The 20,010-nt window shown below is 38.6% G+C and overlaps 3 protein-coding genes across 6 annotated transcripts; 2 read left to right on the top strand and 1 right to left on the bottom strand.

Annotated features, from left to right (window-relative positions):
• Positions 1 to 1,201: 1,201 nt before the first annotated feature.
• LOC100888601 (DNA-directed RNA polymerase II subunit RPB1) lies at positions 1,202 to 2,561 on the top strand. The gene is made up of 2 exons (XM_003728653.3): positions 1,202 to 1,576; positions 1,796 to 2,561. Exons 1-2 carry the CDS (start codon positions 1,547 to 1,549, stop codon positions 2,450 to 2,452), a joined length of 687 nt encoding a protein of 228 aa, XP_003728701.1. The 5' UTR covers positions 1,202 to 1,546; the 3' UTR covers positions 2,453 to 2,561.
• A 3,629-nt stretch (positions 2,562 to 6,190) lies between these two features.
• LOC100888533 (leucine-rich repeat extensin-like protein 5) lies at positions 6,191 to 7,291 on the top strand. The gene is made up of 2 exons (XM_003728652.3): positions 6,191 to 6,304; positions 6,546 to 7,291. The coding sequence occupies exons 1-2, from the start codon at positions 6,275 to 6,277 to the stop codon at positions 7,203 to 7,205; spliced, it is 690 nt and encodes a 229-aa protein (XP_003728700.1). The 5' UTR covers positions 6,191 to 6,274; the 3' UTR covers positions 7,206 to 7,291.
• A 3,041-nt stretch (positions 7,292 to 10,332) lies between these two features.
• Positions 10,333 to 19,312, bottom strand: LOC100888863 (extensin). 4 transcript variants are annotated; one of them, XM_030991797.1, is made up of 2 exons: positions 19,177 to 19,282; positions 10,333 to 11,086 (listed from the first exon to the last, which is right to left on the bottom strand). In XM_030991797.1, the coding sequence occupies exons 1-2, from the start codon at positions 19,204 to 19,206 to the stop codon at positions 10,442 to 10,444; spliced, it is 675 nt and encodes a 224-aa protein (XP_030847657.1). In that variant the 5' UTR covers positions 19,207 to 19,282; the 3' UTR covers positions 10,333 to 10,441. The 4 variants fall into 4 exon arrangements, with proteins under 4 accessions (XP_030847657.1, XP_030847656.1, XP_003731647.2 ...); XM_030991796.1 differs by lacking the exon at positions 19,177 to 19,282 and adding an exon at positions 15,366 to 15,549; XM_003731599.3 differs by lacking the exon at positions 19,177 to 19,282 and adding an exon at positions 11,326 to 11,556.
• Between the last annotated feature and the right edge of the window lie 698 nt (positions 19,313 to 20,010).

Raw genomic sequence — 20,010 nt, 5'->3', positions numbered from 1 at the left:
GCTTGAAAAGACATATCGTATCCTGCTCAAAACTTGGATACACTATAATGTTCTACTTAATCGACTTGGATCAACATTTTTGAATGTTGTAATAGAAGAATGACGGCAATAAAAACGGGGAGGAAGTATTAGGAGATGCGAAGATATACCACTCGGTGTCTCAATTCCCAACTCGCCTCCCCCATCTACTCTCTCGATCTGTTGTTTTAACACACAGTCAGAATTATAACAAAACGTACACCAAATCCTTACCTAGCTATTTATTTCATATCTTCCCTCCTTTTTCTTCCAAGTTTGTCTCATTCCACACAGTATTCTGTCATGTCCAATGTGATTATTATAAGGGTGACTTTAATTATAAAGAATATTTATTATAATTGAAAATGATCATTGATATTTCCTCACCCTCTTAGACAATGAATGACTAACAGTTTTCAAAATTATGCTTATTTTCGATATTAAACGATACTCTATGTCCCATATTTTGCAGGCCCCCAAAAAGGTTAATTCACGGTATTTGAAAGATGATACTAATTTAGAACTTCCTTCAAAACAAAAGGGCTTGAATATTTTTTGTTGTTGAAAATACCAACCGTTAGTTCTCGAATCGAATTTAGCGATCGTGGTTGTTTAATCACAAAGTCTGATTTTCGTTTTATGCTGCGCAAAGATTCGATCAGTTTAATTGTGGCCATTACAAGAAGTGGCTCATTGATGTAGACAAATGCTTATGTACCCTTTGCAGCTCATTTTATATATGTTAGTAATAATGAAGTCATTCAGTCACTCAATAGTGTCTGACAGTGAAGTCTAAAAAGTAAACGGATTTCCTTGCAAAATTTGAATACTAGGACACTGCCAACGTTTTAATTCCAGAGATAGGAAAAACGTTACATATATCTAATTCCTGTAAAGTTCTACAGAGTTTAATGTTTGCTGTAAATGGAATACACTGCCTTTATATAAACATGGTTTTACATTAATTTTCACTGTGTCGATATCTATTTTCTTAGTATAAATTTGGGGTCTTCGATGTTTTCATTACATTCACTGCACCACTTCACATTAGTCTTGGTACATTGAGAGTCCTAAAATAGATTCTCATTTGCGACATCCCTTTTACATTCAAGAATGTTTCCCTTCGAAGCCCGTATTGCCTCCACGTCATGCTCACGCTCTTCAAACCCGGGAGATGAGCCGTTCGTTGACTGGTGGAAAGCCTGTCATGGACAAGCATCGGACAATGGTCAAAGAGCCTCCCATTGGTCAGATGTGTGACGGTTGAACTTGACAGGTAGAAGCCCGGGATTAGCGGCGTGTGACCAAGATCAGATGGGTCTGTGATCTTCCCGGCTCATTAATTGATCCATGCTACTGGAGACTCTGGGTAATGCTGGCTTCTATGGACTAGGATAAATTGCTCTCGAATTCTCGACATCAAATCACTTCAGCTTTGAGCTTCAACCTGTAAACAACTGTACGAAACATCGTCTGCCATTGAACATTATATAACTGAAATATTTCGATCGTTAACCTACCTGGCGTTATGGCTACTCACACTTCCAAGTACTTACAGGTATGTCCGAATATGTTTTGGATTTGATAAAACTGCAGCATGTAATGTTATGTCTACAATTAAAAAAAAAGAGCTTTAATTTCTATATTTATCCTACACCAAATTAACGTTGAACATAATGTAATTGGTCATCATGTCGTAAAGAACATCTAGCATTTGAAATAATTTTGAAATCAATTGAACTAATATTAATGTCTCCCTCTTTCTTTCACTTTGCAGCTCCCCAGTGCTAGCTCGTGTGATATTGGCAAACCAAGTCCATTGGCCATGTTAGCTGCAACTTGTCGAAAGATTGGTACATCACCACGTGTGTCATCTCGTCGAGTACTTAGTCTGAGGACAAAGTCACCACAACCTAAAAACATGTCCATGCCGAACACATCTGTTTCTACATCGTCCTGTTCGTATCTTCCACCTACACCACCACCGTCACCACCCATGCAGATCGCTGTGACGTCACCATCATTATCACCAGCTCTGTCGATGTCGCCTCAGCCGCTACCACTCCGATCAGTTAGCCCGGTCATCACTGGGCACCAGCCATGCTACTACCCTCTATACCAACCTGTCATGCGGTACTCTCCTTACTCCACAACACCTCTATCAAGACCAGGAGTTCAACCCTCATCAGTGAGCTACCACTCAGCTACCACTCCATATTCTCCGTGTACTCCTTTGATGATACCAACGTTCAACCACACGGTTCTACATCCTCATTCATCATCGTCATCATCCATGTTCGGTGTCTATCCTCATCACGATCAACCCGTTCACGCTACGATGTCGTCAATGAAGGTCCGTCACACAAGGAATCGTCGATCATATCAGCCCGTTGTCAAGGATGAGGAGGACATCATTGACGTCGTGTCGATCTGAAACTGGACTTTCAATTGAAAATTGTATTGCAAACCTGGACTAATTTGACATTTCATGTTGCATATGGCAAATATTCATTTATTGTAATAAATCTCTGAAAGAAAACGAATTTCATTGTTCTAAGTGTAACTTTGTCTATTGTAATCTAAGTAAAATTAGATCTGAAATGAGAAGCAAGTTCCATTTGAATGAAGTGTTAATTTGAGAAAGAAATCCAGAACTTGTGTTTTCATGAGAGTGAAGATTAATGCATCAGACTCAAATGGTATGGAAGGATTTGAATGTTAGTAAAACAAAATATTAAAAGAGAGAGAGAGGGAGAGAAGGAGAGATGAACTGATAGCCCCGCGATGATCGTAATTTTATACGAACAATTTAGAGACAGAGAGGGTGAAAGAGACAGATATTAATATTTATGTGTGAGAGAGACAGATATTAATATTTATGTGTGCTGGCAGTAATACAATGACCGACTGAAAGAGAGCGAGAGTACAAAAAGAAGTAGAAAGAAAAACATGGAGAGAGAAATAGGGTGAGGGTTAGATATGATATGTCAGAGCCTTTTCCAGATAATATTATAATATCTGTAAACATTTCTGCCCCTTAGTGATTATCATCCCGTACGTCCTGGTGCTTTCGAACAATGCATTCCCCTCGCAATGTCTCTCGGTCTATTGTTCGGTCATCAAGCTGGTCCAACCTTTCTAACGAATTGATTCCCAAGCATATCATTGGTCACTGTCCTGTCACACTCTTGGTCGAGTCCAGTCTGGACAATGGTCAGTGGTCCGTTGACTGGTCAACAAGTTGATTGATGAACTTGACAGGTTAATAAGAGCTTGAGGGTAACGGAATTGCGGTAAGATCACTCAACCCTTTGATTCATTGACGGCTTGAAAAGACATATCGTATCCTGCTCAAAACCTGAATACACTATAATGTTCTACTTAATCGACTTGGATCAACATTTTTGAATGTTGTAATAGAAGAATGACAGCAATAAAAACGGGGAGGAAGTATTAGGAGATGCGAAGATATACCACTCGGTGTCTCAATTCCCAACTCGCCTCCCCCATCTACTCTCTCGATCTGTTGTTTTAACACACAGTCAGAATTATAACAAAACGTACACCAAATCCTTACCTAGCTATTTACACTGTCGCTCATAAAGGTGGAATATTTTTTTATTATTCCAATTTATGGAATTATTTTTAAAATAATTTAAAAAAAATAGATCTAGATATAGTATACATTCTCAGATTTTATTGAATAATAATTTGCCAATGTGTGTTTTGCGTGACTGCTAAAGCATGTGTATGCTACTATGCTTATCAACTAGGGGACCTATGCCCTTAAGTCATAAATGACAGTAATGAGGATTAATGCCCCACAAAAGGGCACTAATATAGCACATGGACACGGTCTTGATCCTGGGGCCTCACAGTTACGAGGCCATTGCTTTGTCACTGAACCATGACTGTACGCAGCGGGGGCTAGGGTAGGGGGCAGTTTCCATAAATTTAAAAAAAAAAAAAAATGCAAAAAAATTTCAATAATTTATTGCATTTAACCCCGGTGCCTAACATTAAAAAAATGTATGTGTTCCCATACCTAGAGCCATTATGCATGGCCGTCCAGAGGATTTTTTTATGTTGGGGACCGGGGTAAAATGCAATAAATTATTGAAAATTTATTGCATTTTCTGTTTTTTTTTTATTTATGGAAACTGCCCCCTACCCTAGCCCCCGCTGCGTACAGTCATGGTTCAGTGACAAAACAATGGCCTCGTAACTGTAAGACCCCAGGACGAAAACCGTGTCGATGTGCTTTATTAGTGCCCTTTTGTGGGGCATTAATCCTCATTACTGTCATTTATGACTTAAGAGCGTAGGTCCCCTAGTTAATGAGCATAGTAGCATACACATGCTTTAGCAGTTCCGCAAAACACACATTGGCAAGTTATTATTCAATTAACTCTGAGAATGTATACTATTATCTATATCTATTATTTTAAAATAATTTTTAAAATAATTCCATAAATTGGGGTAAAACTAAAATATTCCACCTTTATGAGCGACAGTGTATTTCATATCTTCCCTCCTTTTTCTTCCAAGTTTGTCTCATTCCACATAGTATTCTGTCATGTCCAATGTGATTATTATAAGGGTGACTTTAATTATAAAGAATATTTATTGAAATTGAAAATGATCATTGATAATTCCTCACCCTCTTAGACAATGAATGACTAACAGTTTTCAAAATTATGCTAATTTTCGATATTAAACGATACTAACTATGTCCCATATTTTGCAGGCCCAAAATGAGGTTAATTCACGGTATTTGAAAGATGATACTAATTTAGAACTTCCTTCAAAACAAAAGGGCTTGAATATTTTTTGTTGTTGAAAATACCAACCGTTAGTTCTCGAATCGAATTTAGCGATCGTGGTTGTTTAATCAAAAAGTCTGATTTTCGTTTTATGCTGCGCAAAGATTCGATCAGTTTAATTGTGGCCATTACAAGAAGTGGATCATTGATGTAGACAAATGCTTATGTACCCTTTGCAGCTCATTTTATATATGTTAGTAATAATGAAGTCATTCAGTCACTCAGTAGCGTCTGACAGTGAAGTCTTAAAAGTGAAGTCTAAAAAGTAAATTTTTAATAAATTTTTAATAAAAAGTTTTCAAAATTATGATCATTTTCGATATTAAACGATACTAACTATGTCCCATATTTTGCAGGCCCAAAATGAGGTTAATTCACGGTATTTGAAAGATGATACTAATTTAGAACTTCCTTCAAAACAAAAGGGCTTGAATATTTGTTGTTGTTGAAAATACCAACCGTTAGTTCTCGAATCGAATTTAGCGATCGTGGTTGTTTAATCAAAAAGTCTGATTTTCGTTTTATGCTGCGCAAAGATTCGATCAGTTTAATTGTGGCCATTACAAGAAGTGGCTCATTGATGTAGACAAATGCTTATGTACCCTTTGCAGCTCATTTTATATATGTAAGTAATAATGAAGTCATTCAGTCACTCAATAGTGTCTGACAGTGAAGTCTAAAAAGTAAACGGATTTCCTTGCAAAATTTGAATACTAGAACACTGCTAACGTTTTAATTCCAGAGATAGGAAAAACGTTACATATATCTAATTCCTGTAAAGTTATACAGAGTTTAATGTTTGCTGCAAATGGAATACACTGCCTTTATATAAACATGGTTTTACATTCATTTTCACTGTGTCGATATCTATTTTCTTAGCATAAATTTGGGGTCTTCGATGTTTTCATTACATTCACTGCACCACTTCACATTAGTCTTGGTACATTGAGAGTCCTAAAATAGATTCTCATTTGCGACATCCCTTTTACATTTAAGAATGTTTCCCTGCGAAGCCCGTATTGTCTTTTCCCTATTGTCTCCACGTCATGCTCACGCTCTTCAAACCCGGGAGATGAGCCGTTCGTTGACTGGTGAAAAGCCTGTCATGGACAAGCATCGGACAATGGTCAAAGATCCTCCCATTGGTCAGACGTGTGACGATTGAACTTGACAGGTAGAAGCCCGGGATTAGCGGCGTGTGACCAAGATCAGATGGGTCTGTGATCTTCCCGGCTCATTAAGTGATTAATGCTACTGGAGACATTGGTTAATGCTGGCTTCTATGGACTATCTGGACTAAATTGCTCTCGAATTCTCGACCACAATTCACTTTATAGCTTTGAGTTTCAACCTGTGAACAACTATACGAAACATCGTCTGCCATTGAACACTGTATAACTGGAATATTTCGATCGTTGAACCCACCTGGCGTTATGGCTACTCACACTTCTAAGTACTTACAGGTATGTACATTCACATTGTGTCTGATATCCGAATATGTTTTGGATTCGATAAAACAGCAGCGTGTAATGTTATGTCTACAATTTAAAAAAAAAGGAGCTTTAATTTCTATATTTACCCTACACCAAAAACGTTGAACATAATGTAATTGGTCCTCATTTCGTAAAGAACATCTAGCATTTGAAATAATTTTGAAATCAATTGAACTAATATTAATGTCTCCCTCTTTCTTTCACTTTGCAGCTACCCAGTGCTAGCTCGTGTGATATTGGCAAACCAAGTCCACTGGCCATGTTAGCTGCAACCTGTCGCAAGATTGGTACATCACCACGTGTGTCATCCCGTCGAGTACTGAGCCTGAGTACGACGTCACCACAACCTCAAACCACTGCCTTGCCGAACACACCTGTTTGTACACCAACATGTTCGTATCTTCCACCTACCCCACCGCCGTCACCACCCATGCAGATCACTCTGACGTCACCATCATCATCATCGGCCTTGTCGATGTCGCCTCAGCCGCTACCACTCCAATCAGTTAGCCCAGCTTTCACTGGTCACCAGACATGCTACTACCCTCCATACCAACCTGTCATGCGTTACTCTCCTTACTCCACAACACCTCTATCAAGACCAAGAGTTCAACCCTCATCGATGAGTTACCACTCAGCTACCACTCCATACTCTCCGTGTACTCCTATGATGGTACCAACATTCAACCACACGCTTCTACATCCTCATTCATCATCGTCATCATACATGTTTGGTGTCTATCCTCATCACGATCAACCCGTCCATGCTACGATGTCGTCAATGAAGGTCCGTCACACGAGGAACCGTCGATCGTGTCGGCTCAATATCAACGATGAGGAGGAGGAAATCATCGACGTGGTTTCGCTCTGATAATAATGGACTTTAAAAAAAACTTCATGTTGCATGTGGCGAATGTTTACTTCATTCATTCTAATAAAATTCAAGTCGAAAGAGAATTTTAATCTTGTAGAAGACTATTATTGTTTACAGCTTGAACTAGTGTGATTGTATGAAAAAGAGTTTTCGGAGAGGAAAAGAAATAAATAAAGAGATAGGGAGAGAGTAAAGGGATGATAGTCTGGATGTGTGTACTCGATTCGTTGGGAAAACATTGAGAGAAGGGGATGAGAGAGAGAGAGAGAAAGGGAAATAGGGGAAAGAAAAAGGAGATAAAAACAGAGTGAGATGAATAGAGAGGGAGACTACCAGAAATGAGAAAACAATTTGTAGAGAGAATGGAGAAGAGATAAAATATATTTTGATAATAAGCATAGTTCTCATGAAAGCCTTTTATCGATATCACTGCGTCCCTCTTTTCTTTTTTTACTGCTACTAATTTGTCTTCTTTTACTACTACTCCTTTTTAGTTTCCAGGCTATGTTGTTTTGTCCTCTCCCTCTCTATATCTAATGCAATTTTCATGGCGCTTCTCTCCCGAAGTTAGCATCATTTATTTTTAATATAATGGATAAGATATTGATACAATGTGAATCACCTTCAATAATTTTCAATGAATGGAATACATGTGAGCACTTTGAAGAGAGTATAAGATTATCACCCCTTACGTCCTGATGCATCCGAACAATGCTTTCTCTCCCCAATGTCTCTCGGTCTATTGTTCGGTCATCAAGCTGGTCCAACCTTCCTATAGAATGGATTCCCAAGCAGGCCATTGGTCACTGTCCTGTCACTATTCTGAATAGAGTCTACTCTGGACAATGGCCATGAGTCAACATGATTGGACTGATGAACTTGACAGGTTTAGAGGTAACGGAAGGGCGGTAAGATCTTTCAACTCTTTGATTCATTGACGTCGCGAAAGACATTAGATCATTTTCAGAACTTGGATACACAATAATGCTGTACTATTTGCTTTAGATCAACATTATTTTGTGTAGAAATGTGATAATAGAGTGACAGTGATGACAACGATGGGTTGGTGGTGACGTCAGAAATGTGTAGAAATGTATTATGATATCCTCTTTCATAACTCTCTATATGTATATTCCTTTTCGTCGTGTTTTTCTGGCCATTTCTCTTCCTGTCTCTGCAGAGTTTCTGGGCGAACATTTAATATACTTTTCCAAATAGAACATATTCTAAAAAGCTAACATTGTTTTGGAAAAGGATACATTAAAAGATTTTCATTCATTTATCCTCCCTTTTTAAGTATAATTTCGCAAGCTTTTATCTGTTTTTCCTCTTTCATTAATATCTTTATCTAATTCTTTAACTCATATTCACTAGGCCTTCATATAGTTCAATTAAAAAAGTTCAATTAAATAAACCTTTTCGCTGCTTTTATATGCACTCAAATTATCATTTACTTGTCATGATATAGCATATACAGGTTCATCAGTCAACTCATTGCCCAGACTGGACTAGACTCAGAACAGTGACTGGACAGTGACCAAAGTTTGAGGGAAGTTCTAAATTAGTATTATCTTTCAAATGCCGTGGGAATTAAACCTTTTTTAATTTTCGCCTGCAAAAGGGATAAAGTTTCTTTAATATCGATAATTAACATACTTTGGTAAACTGTAAGTCATTTAATGTTTAACAGAGTGAGGAAATACCAATCATTATCATTTTAATTATAGCAAATAGACTTTCAAATTACAAATTACATTGGACATGGAATAATATTAAAGTAGAATAAGACAAAATCGCCAGAAAAAGAAGGGAAGATATGGGATAAATAGCAAGGTAAGGATTTTACTGTTTGTGGGTGGTACTATTGGTCAGAGTTTATGTTATAACGTTGTTACGAATATGTGAGCAGTGAATCATTTTTCATGAGGCGAGAAGAATGAGAATGTGGTAAAGAAGGAAAAAAAAGGAGACAACATTATAAGAAACATTGATGGGGATAAATAGATTGATGGGAAGTTGTTGGGGTGATGGGGTTTTGGGGTCAATGAACAAGTATACCATTATTTCGAAATCATGTGACCATCCTAGATTACTTTATGTTTGGAAAAAGTTATACGTCTGCACATAAAGCAAACGATCGAGAGAGTAGATGGGGAGATGAGTTGAGAATTGAGACCCCGACTGGTATATCTTCGCATCTCCTAATACTACCTCCCCGTTGTTATTGCTTTCATTCTTCTATTGCCCCGTTCAAAAATGTTGATCCAAGTCGATTAAGTAGAACATGACAGTTCATCCACGTTTTGAGCAGGATACGAAATGTCTTTTCAAGCCATCAATGAATCAAAGAGTTGACTGATCTTACCGCTATCCCGTTACCTCTATACCTGTCAAGTTCATCAGTCAACTCGTTGACCAATCAACGGACCACTGACCATTGTCCAGATTGGACTCGACCAAGAGTGTGACAGGACAGTGACCAATGACATGCTTGGTGGCCGAACAATCAACCGGCAGACATTGGGGAGGGGAAGCATTGTTCGGACGCATCAGAACGTACGGGATGATGATCACTAAGGGGCAAAAGGTTTTACAGATATTAAAATATTCTCTTTATAATAATTTAAAAAAAGGCTCTGACATATAATATCTAACACCCCTCCTCTCTCTCTCTCTCTCTCTCTCTGTCCTGGTTATCTATAAAACTGCCATCGCACATCCAACAATCACTATTCCTTCTATCTCACTCTCTAAATAGTCCATGTATCATCGCACAGCTATCAGGATAACTCTCCGTATCTCTCTCTCTCTCTTCAAGTATTTCTCTCTCTTTCTACTTGTCCTCTCACTCTCTTTCTATCACTCATTATATTACTACCAGCACACATATCTTTTAATATCTGTCTCTCTCGGTCCCTCTCTGTCTCTATTTGTTCGTCTATATTACTATCATCGGACAGCTATCATTTTTTGTCTCCTTCTCTCTCTTTTTTTGTTACTTACGTTCAAATCCTTCCATACCATTGAAGTCTGATGCATTAGATTTCTCTCTCATAAATACACAAATTCTGGAATTCTTTCTCAAATCTACACATCAATTAACTGTAACTCTAAAGTGATGGAATTCATTTTCTTTCAGAGATTTATTACAATAAATGAATATTTGCCGTATGCAACATGAAATGTCAAATTAGTCCAGGTTTGCAATACATTTTTCAATTGAAAGTTCAGTTTCAGATCGACACAACGTCAATAATATCCTCATTCTCGACATCGGGTTGACGTGTTCGACGATTCCTTGTGTGACGGACCTTCATTGACGGCATCGTAGCATGGACAGGTTGATCGTGATGAGGATAGACACCGAACAATGATGGTGAATGAGGATGAAGAAGCGTGTGGTTGTACGTTGGTATCATCATAGGAGTACACGGAAAGTACGGAGTTGAAGCTGCGTGGTAGCTCATCGATGAGGGTGGAACTCTTGGTCTTGAAAGAGGTGGTGTGGAGTAAGGAGAGTACCGCATGACAGGTTGGTATTGAGGGTAGTAGCATGGCTGGTGACCACTGATGACCGGGCTAACTGATCGGAGTGGTAGCGGCTGAGGTGACATCGACAAGGCTGGTGACGATGATGGTGACGTAACATCGATCTGCATGGGTGGTGACGGTGGTGGTGTAGGTGGAAGATACGAACAGGACGATGTAGAAACATGTGTGATTGGCAAGGCAGTGTGTTTAGATTGAGGTGACGTCGTCCTCATACTCAGTACTCTACGGGATGACACACGTGGTGATGTACCAATCTTTCGACAGGTAGCAGTCAACAGGGCCAGTGGACTTGGTTTGCCAATATCACACGAGCTAGCATCAGGGAGCTGCAATGTGAAAAGAAGAGGGAGAGATTAATATTAGTTCAATTGATTTCAAAATTATTTCAAATGCTAGATGTTCTTTACGACATGATGACCAATTACATTATCTTCAACGTTAATTTGGTGTAGGGTAAATATAGAAATTAAAGCTCTTTTTTTAATTGTAGACATAACATTACATGCTGCTGTTTTATCAAATCCAAAACATATTCGGACATCAGACACAATGTGAATATACATACCTGTAAGTACTTGGAAGTGTGAGTAGCCATAACGCCAGGTAGGTTCAACGATCGAAATATTCCAGTTAATATAGTGTTCAATGGCAGATGATGTTTCGTATAGTTGTGTACAGGTTGAAGCTCAAAGCTGAAGTGATTTGATGTCGAGAATTCGAGAGCAATTTATCCTAGTCCAGATAGTCCATAGAAGCCAGCATTAAACCAATGTCTCCAGTAGCATTGATCACTTAATGAGCCGGAGAGATCAGAGGCTTATCTGATCTTGGTCATACGCCGCTAATCTCGGGCTTCTACCTGTCAAATTCAACCGTCATACGTCTGACCAATGGGAGGATCTTTGACCATTGTCCAATGCTTGTCCATGACAGGCTTTCCACCAGTCAACGAACAGGTCCTCTCTCGACTTTGAAGAGCGTGAGCAATGACGTGGATACAATAGGGAGAAAGACAATAGGGTAACACTCTTAAATTGATACCCTGTTAAAGGGATGTCGCTAATGAGAATCTATTTTAGGCCTCTCAATGTTCCAAGGCTAATATTGAGTGTTGCAGTGACTGTGACTAAAAATTTGAAGACCCCAAATTTATGCCAAGAAAAATTCGACACTTTTTGTTGTTGAGTTCATCGTTATAATTATGGCAATAAGTCAAATAGGACTTTTATCACCACTTAAGTTTTTAATGAACATTAATTATAAGAAAAGATTAACCTTTCTCTGTTAATCATACTTTGTGTTGTGTCCCTGTATTTTTATAGGGTTTTTATATGTATTTTTGTAATTGTAATGCATCATTGTTCGTATTTGTTTTATATGTAGCGACCTGTCATGGTTTCGGAAAGGGAACATGGACCTGGTCTTGAATGTACACGGGTATTCCTTATATATGAAAAAATGCACGATTTAACAACAAACAACAATATCATTATTATTATCATATCATGCCAAGTTTATTGGTTGCACTGTCAAGCAGTCAAATGTAAGCCAATGCTATTTGGTATTGAAAATTTGTATCATTTAGAATTCGAAACTGTATATATTTTTTTGTTTAACAGATAGAGGAGATATCAATATATCAATTATCATTTGCAATAGCAAATAGTCTTTAACGAATTTAAGCAACAATGATAATCACATTGGAAATGAAATAAATGTGAAATAAGAAAAAAATTGGAAGAAAAAAAGGAAGATAGATAAACTATAGCTAGGTAACGATTTGGTGTACACGTTGTTTTAATTCTGGCTGTGTGTGATACTTAAAGTTCGAGTTTATGTTAAAACATATGTTACGAATATGTGAGTAGTGAACATGAGGCGAGCAGATAGAGAATGTGGTGAAGAAGAAAGAAAAAGGTGACAATATCATAAGATAGACTGATGGAGATAGACGGGATGGTGTTGGGATGCTAGAGGAAAAAAACAAACAAGGATATCATAACATTAACTCGAAATCATGTGACCATGTTAGATTGCTTCATGTTCGGAAAAAGTTAAACGTCTGCCCATAAAGCGACATATAGAGAGAGTAGAGGGGGGCGAGTTGGGAATTGAGACACCGAGTTGTATATCTTCGCATCTCCTAATTCTTCCTCCCCGTTGTCATTGCTGTCAGTCTTCTAGTATACTGTTAACAAATGTTGATCCAAGTCAATTAAGTGGAACATGATAGTGTATCCAAGTTTTTTAACAGGATACGAAATGTCTTTTCAAACCTTCAATGAATCAAAGAGTTGACTGATCTTACCGCTATTCCGTTACCTCTAGCTCTAATTAACCTGTCAAGTTCATCAGTCAACTCGTTGACCAATCAACAGGCACTGATCATTGTCTAAACTGGACTCTCCCAAGAATAGTGACAGGACAGTGACTAATGACCTGCTAGGAAATCCAGTCGATAGGAAGGTTGGACCATGTTGATGAATGATGACCGAACAATAAACAGTGGGACATTAAGGAAAGAAGGCATTGTTTGAACGCATCAGGACGTACGGGATGATACTAAGTGATGGGCAAAAGGTTTACAGAATATCATATTCTCTAGAAAAAGGTTCTCACATAATTATCTAACCCATATCCCACCCACCCCACTCTCTCTCTCTCTCTCTCTCTCTACATGTCTCTCGCGCTCTCTCTCTTTCCATATCACTCATCTTTATCAACGCCAGCACACATCTTTCAATCTCTGTCTCTCAATTACTCTCACCATTCTTCCTCTATCAATAGGTCATCAGATAGTGTGAGTCAAAAAAAGTTTTTACCTAGAAAATTGCCAATTATTTTGAAAATCATCTATGAAGAGTAAATTATTATTATCTTATGGAAGAGTGTTGTATTCCAAATCGTTTGGTATCATTTGTGTGAGGTATGTGTCCACGCTTGGATGAACAGGAGACATCGTTTAAGAGAGTGCAAAAATCGACTTGGCCAAGGTAATGTTTGTGATGTTTGAATAAATCAATTGGGATTTGGGTATTAATTTGGTCTTTGCAAATCCAAATAACATCCGTAACAAAATTTATCTTGCCACACATATCAGATATCAAAGAACATTTGTGCGCGTGTGTGTGTGACTTTGCTTCTGCAAAAAGCATCTGCGATGCATATCATTTGATACATTCAATTCATTCTTTCACTTTAATATTTTGCGCAAGACGATTTTTTTTTTTACTTTCGCAAACAATGCCTCCTGATCACCTAAGCGTGAACACATAACACACAAATATGTTACTTTTTACCTAGCGATTCGGGATATAACCCTCTTTCAAAACATGTATCATAACCTTTTATTCATAGCTGACTTTTAAAATAAATGACAATTTCCTATAGTGTAAACGTTTTACACGGTATAGCTCTCCTTCTCTCCTCCTTTTTTCACTAACATTCAAATCCTTTCATATCATTTACGTCTGACGCATTATTTTTCACTCTTATTAAAAAAAACAAATTCTGGATTCTTAAGATCCTAAAATCGATACTTCATTCATATGTAACTCGCTTCTCATCTCACATTATCATGGACAAAACTAGTCTTAACGCGATGGAATTCATTTTCTTTCAGAGATTTATTACACTCAAACTTTTAATGAATATTTGCCACATGCAACATGAAATGTCAAATAAATACAATTTTCGATTGAAAGTCCAGTTTCAGACCGAAACGACGTCGATGATATCCTCCTCTTCATCCTCGACAACGAGCTGATATGATCGATGATTCCTTGTGTGGCGGACCTTCATTGACGACATCGTAGCATGGACGGGTTGATCATGATGAGAATAGACACCGAACATGTACGGCGATGACGACGATGACGATGATGAATGAGGATGTAGAAGCGTGTGGTTGAACGTTGGTATCATCAAAGGAGTACACGGAGAGTATGGAGTGGTAGCTGAGTGGTAGCTCATCGATGAGGGTTGAACTCCTGGTCTTGAAAGAGGTGGTGTGGAGTAAGGAGAGTACCGCATGACAGGTTGGTATAGCGGATAGTAGCATGGCTGGTGACCAGTGATGACCGGGCTAGCTGATCGGAGTGGTAGCGGCTGAGGCGACATCGATAAAGCTGGTGACGATGATGGTGACGGTGGTGGTGTAGGTGGAAGATACGAACAGGACGATGTACAAACAGGTGTGTTCGGCAAGGATGTGTGTTTAGGTTGTGGTGACGGCGTCCTCATACTCAGTACTCGACGAGATGACACACGTGGTGATGTACCAATCTTTCGACAGGTTGCAGCTAACATGGCCAGTGGACTTGGTTTGCCAATATCACACGAGCTAGCATCGGAGAGCTGCAAAGTGAAAGAAAGAGGGAGAGATCAATATTAGTTCAAATGATTTTAAAATGATTGCAAATGCTACATGTTCTATACGAAATGATTACTAATTACATTATTTACAACATAAATTTGGTATAGGGTAAATTAAGAAATGAAAGCTCTTTTGATTAAATTGTAGATATAGGCCTGTAACATTACACGCTGCTGTTTTGTATAATCTAAAACATATTAGGACATAAGACACAATGTGAATGTACATACCTGTAAGTACTTGGAAGTGTGAGTAGCCATAACGCCAAGTAGGTTCTTCGGTATTATATTCCAGTTTATATAAAGTGTTCAATGGCAAATGGTCTCGTATAGTTGTACACAGGTGGAAGTGCAAAGCTGAAGTGATACGATGTAGTGAATTCGAGGGCTACTTATCCTAGTACAGCTAGTCCATGAATCCCAGCTAATAGCATTGATCACTTAATGAGCCGGGAAGATCACAGACCCATCTGATCTTGGTCATACGCCGCTAATCCCGGGCTTCTATCTGTCAAGTTCAACCGTCACAAAGTCTGACCAATGGGAGGATCGTTGACCATTGACTGATGCTTGTCCATGACAGGCTTTCTACCAGTCAACGAACGATTCTTCTACCGGCTTTGAAGAGCGTGAGCATGACGTGGTGACAATAGGGAGAAATACAATATGGGCTTCACAGGGAAACATTCTTGAATGAAAGGCCTGTAAAAGGGATGTCGCAAAATAATGATCGAATTCTATTTCCGGATCCCCCTAGTACAACACACGCTGAAAATATATTTCACTGTAAGTTTGTGAGATGACTGCGTACAAAATACTGTATAGGCCCAAATTCGATAGATCTAGAGTGTATGCAAAATCAAACAAAAAAATAAATTGAATTAAAAGTACCACGTACATTTTGCTAAAAACACACAAAACAGCCAAATGTGATAGAGTGGCCTTCATGAATTAATCTAGTATAACAAGTTTGTCTCCAAAATACTTAAATCATTAAAGAGAGTAAAGGGAAAAGAAAGAGAACATACATGTATATGCTATACCATAACAAGTAAACGATAAATTGAGTGTATATAAAAGCAGTGGAAAGTTTAATTTATTGAATTATTAATAAGCCTAGGGAATATGAGTTAAAGATAAAGGTGAGTTTTGGTCATCATTTTCATTGTGAAAGAAAGGGTGTGGAATGGATCAGAAAAAGTCTATCATGTAGCATGTAAGTATTGGTGTGTACTCCAAAGTTCTGGAGTCATCAAAATCATAATAAATGTGGCCTAGTCTTGGTAAAGTAACAAGCACTGTACACAGAAAGATGTATATGGGACTGCACAAATGGTCTCAGGGCTACTAACCTTGATTTCCTAATCTTTCTATGATCATTAAACAGTATACATTTTCTACCAAATTTTTTTGGCAAATTACTTTTATTTGTAATCTTGAACATTCAGTGTAGTTCTGTTTGATTCTGTGAGAATTCATTTTCTTTCTTTTTTTACCTGAAATCGAGCTTCTCTTTAAAGAAGATTAAGATATTAATGAAAAAAGGAAAAACAGGTTAAAGAACATGAAACGATGGGGGGGGGGAGACAAAAGGTAATTCTAGAAAAGGGATAATAAGTGAATGAAAACCTTTTGATTTATCCTTTTTCAAAACAATGTAAATTGTTGTAATTATTTCTATCTGGAAATATATATTCTATGTTCGCCCAGAAATTACGCAGAGACAGTAAGAGAAATAGAGACACGAAAGAGGAATGGCGCAGAAAAACACAACGAAAAGGAATTTACATAGAGAGTTATAAAGAGGATAGCATACACATTTCTACGCATTACTGACGTCACCACAACCACCCCACCCCGTTTGTCATCGCTGTCAGTCTATTATCACATTCCTACACAAAATAATGTTGATCTAAAGCAATTAGTACAGCATTATTGTGTATCCAAGTTCTGAAAAAGATTTAATGTCTTTCGCGACGTCAATGAATCAAAGAGCTGAAAGATCTTACCGCCATTCCGTTACCTCTAAACCTGTCAAGTTCATCAGTCCAATCATGTTGACTCATGGCCATTGTCCAGACTACACTCGATTCAGAATAGTGACGGGACAGTGACCAATGACCTGCTTAGGAATCCATTCTCTAGAAAGGTTGGACGAGCTTAATGGCCGAACAATAGATCGAGAGACACCGGAGGGAGAGCATTGTTAGGACACTTCAGGACGTTCGGGGTGATATTCTTATATTCTCTTACAAATGCTCACGTGTTTTTCATTCATTGGAACTTATGGAAGGTGGTTCATATTATATCGATATCTTATCCATTATATTCAATAGAAATGATGCTGACTTCGGGAGAGAAGCAGTAGGAAAATTGCATTAGATCTAGACAAGGAGAGTACTAAACAACCTGAAACTAAGAAGTAGTAGTAGTAAAAGAAGAAAGAAAGTAGTACTTCATGTAGTAGTAAAAGAAGAAATGAGGGGTGGAATTAGAGAGAGTGTTGGAGAGGGAGACAAGAGGTAGATAATACGAAGAAATATGAATAGAGAGAAGGAAAGAGAGAGATAATAAACTAGACAAAAGGGAGATATATCGAAGAATAGAGAGGGAGAGGGGAAAAAATGAGAGACGCAGTAATATGGATGAAAGGCCTTCATGAGACCTCTGCTTATTATCAAATTATATTTTTTCTTTCTACCAACCACCATTCTCTCTACAAATTGTTTTCTCATTCCTTCCAGTCTCCTCCTCTCTCTCTATTTATCTCCCTTTCACTTTCTTTTTATCCCCTCTTTCTCTCCCCCTATTCTCCTCTCACTCTCTCATTCCCAATCTTTTCCCCAACGAATCGCGTACACACTTCTCCAGTCTCTTCCCTCCCTTACAGAACAACTCCAATTTACTCTCTCCCTATTTCTTTATTTCTTCCTTTTCCTCTCCGACTCCTTCTAGTCTAAACATTCTCTTCATTTCGAAGTCAATCAGCACTCTTTTTCGTACAATCACACTAGTTTAAGATGTAAACAATAATAGTCTCCTAACAGATTAAAATTCTCTTTCGACTTAAATTTTATTACAATAAATGAAGTAAACATTCGCCACATGCAACATGACATTTTTTAAAGTAAAGTCCATTATTATCAGAGCGAAACCACGTCGATGATTTCCTCCTCCTCATCGTTGATATTGAGCCGACATGATCGACGGTTCCTTGTATGACGGACCTTCATTGCCGACATCGTAGCATGGACGGGTTGATCGTGATGGGGGTAGACACCGAACATGGACGATGGTGAATGAGGATGTAGAAGCGTGTGGTTAAACGTCGGTACCATCACAGGAGCGCATGTCGAGTATGGAGTGGTAGCTGGGTGGTAGCTCATCGATGAGGGTTGAACTGTTGGTCTTGAAAGAGGTGTTGTGGAGTAAGGAGAGTACCGCATGACAGGTTGGTATAGCGGGTAGTAGCATGTCTGGTGACCAGTGATGACCGGGCTAACTGATCGGAGTGGTAGCGGCTGAGGCGACATCGACAAGACCGGTGATGACGATGGTGACGTCACAATGATCTGCATTGGTGGTGACGGTGGTGGTGTAGGTGGAAGATACGAACAGGACGATGTACAAACAGGTGTGTTCGGCAAGGAAGTGGTTTTAGGTTGTGGTGACGGCGTCCTCATACTCAGTACTCTACGGGATGACACGCGTGGTGATGTACCAATCTTTCGACAGGTTGCAGCTAACATGGCCAGTGGACTTGGTTTGACAATTTCACACGAGCTAGCATTGGGGAGCTGCAATGTGAAAAAAGAGGGAGAGATTAATATTAGTTCAATTGATTTCAAAATTATTTCAAATGCTTGATGTTCTTTACGACATGATGACTAATTACATTATGCTCAACGTTTATTTGGTGTAGGGTAAATTTAGAAATTAAAGCTCTTTAAATAATTGTTTGTAGACATAACATTAATACACGCTGCTGTTTTATCAAATCCAAAACATATTCGGACATCAGAAAAAATGTGAATGTACATACCTGTAAGTACTTGGAAGTGTGAGTAGCCATATCGCCAGGTAGGTTCAACGATCGAATATTCCAGTTATATAGTGTTCAATGGCATATGATGTTTCGTATAGTTGTGCACAGGTTGAAGCTCAAAGCTGAAGTGATTTGATGTCGAGAATTCGAGAGCAGTTTATCCTAGTCCAGCTAGTCCATAGAAGCCAGCATTACCCAATGTTTCCAGTAGCATTGATCACTTAATGAGCCGGGAAGATCACAGACCCATCTGATCTTGGAGCGCGTTTATCTAGGCTTGCCACTAGATATGTACATATCGTACCCCACTATCGAACCCCACTATCATACCCCACTATACGATCGTGATTTGCGGGATGTCGCGTTTATCTACTCTTCACGATTCAAAATAAAGGCCTTGTGTCTGCCCAGCTGTTTTGACCCGGGAAGCAGACAGTTTCTCGGAGGTCAAATTCACACACATGCTTGTACACAACACCTGTGTGGTCCTATTTGTATGTGACGTTCAAAACAGCTTTGCGTTTATCGACCTCTCAGAAACGTGATTCTGGCTGTATGTCACATACAAAACGCACCTTTTTGCGTCTTTTGATATGCCCATATCTAAAGACGTTTGAAAAAGGCTTTGCGTTTATCTACTTCTAAATTTGCCTGAAAGACGTTTGAGAAACCTGATTCTAGCCAAAAATTTCCTAGATAAACGCAACCAAAGTCACACGCCGCTAATCCCGGGCTTCTACCTGTCAAGTTCAACCGTCATACGTCTGACCAATGGGAGGATATTTGACCATTGTCCAACGCTTGTCTATGACAGGTTGTCCACCAGTCAAC

This window comes from Strongylocentrotus purpuratus, unplaced genomic scaffold (genome assembly GCF_000002235.5).
Source record: "Strongylocentrotus purpuratus isolate Spur 01 unplaced genomic scaffold, Spur_5.0 spur5_scaffold_2, whole genome shotgun sequence".
NCBI classification, from domain to species: domain Eukaryota; kingdom Metazoa; phylum Echinodermata; class Echinoidea; order Camarodonta; family Strongylocentrotidae; genus Strongylocentrotus; species Strongylocentrotus purpuratus.
Note: the sequence above shows the minus strand (reverse complement) of the source record. Positions and strands in the feature narration are given on the sequence as shown.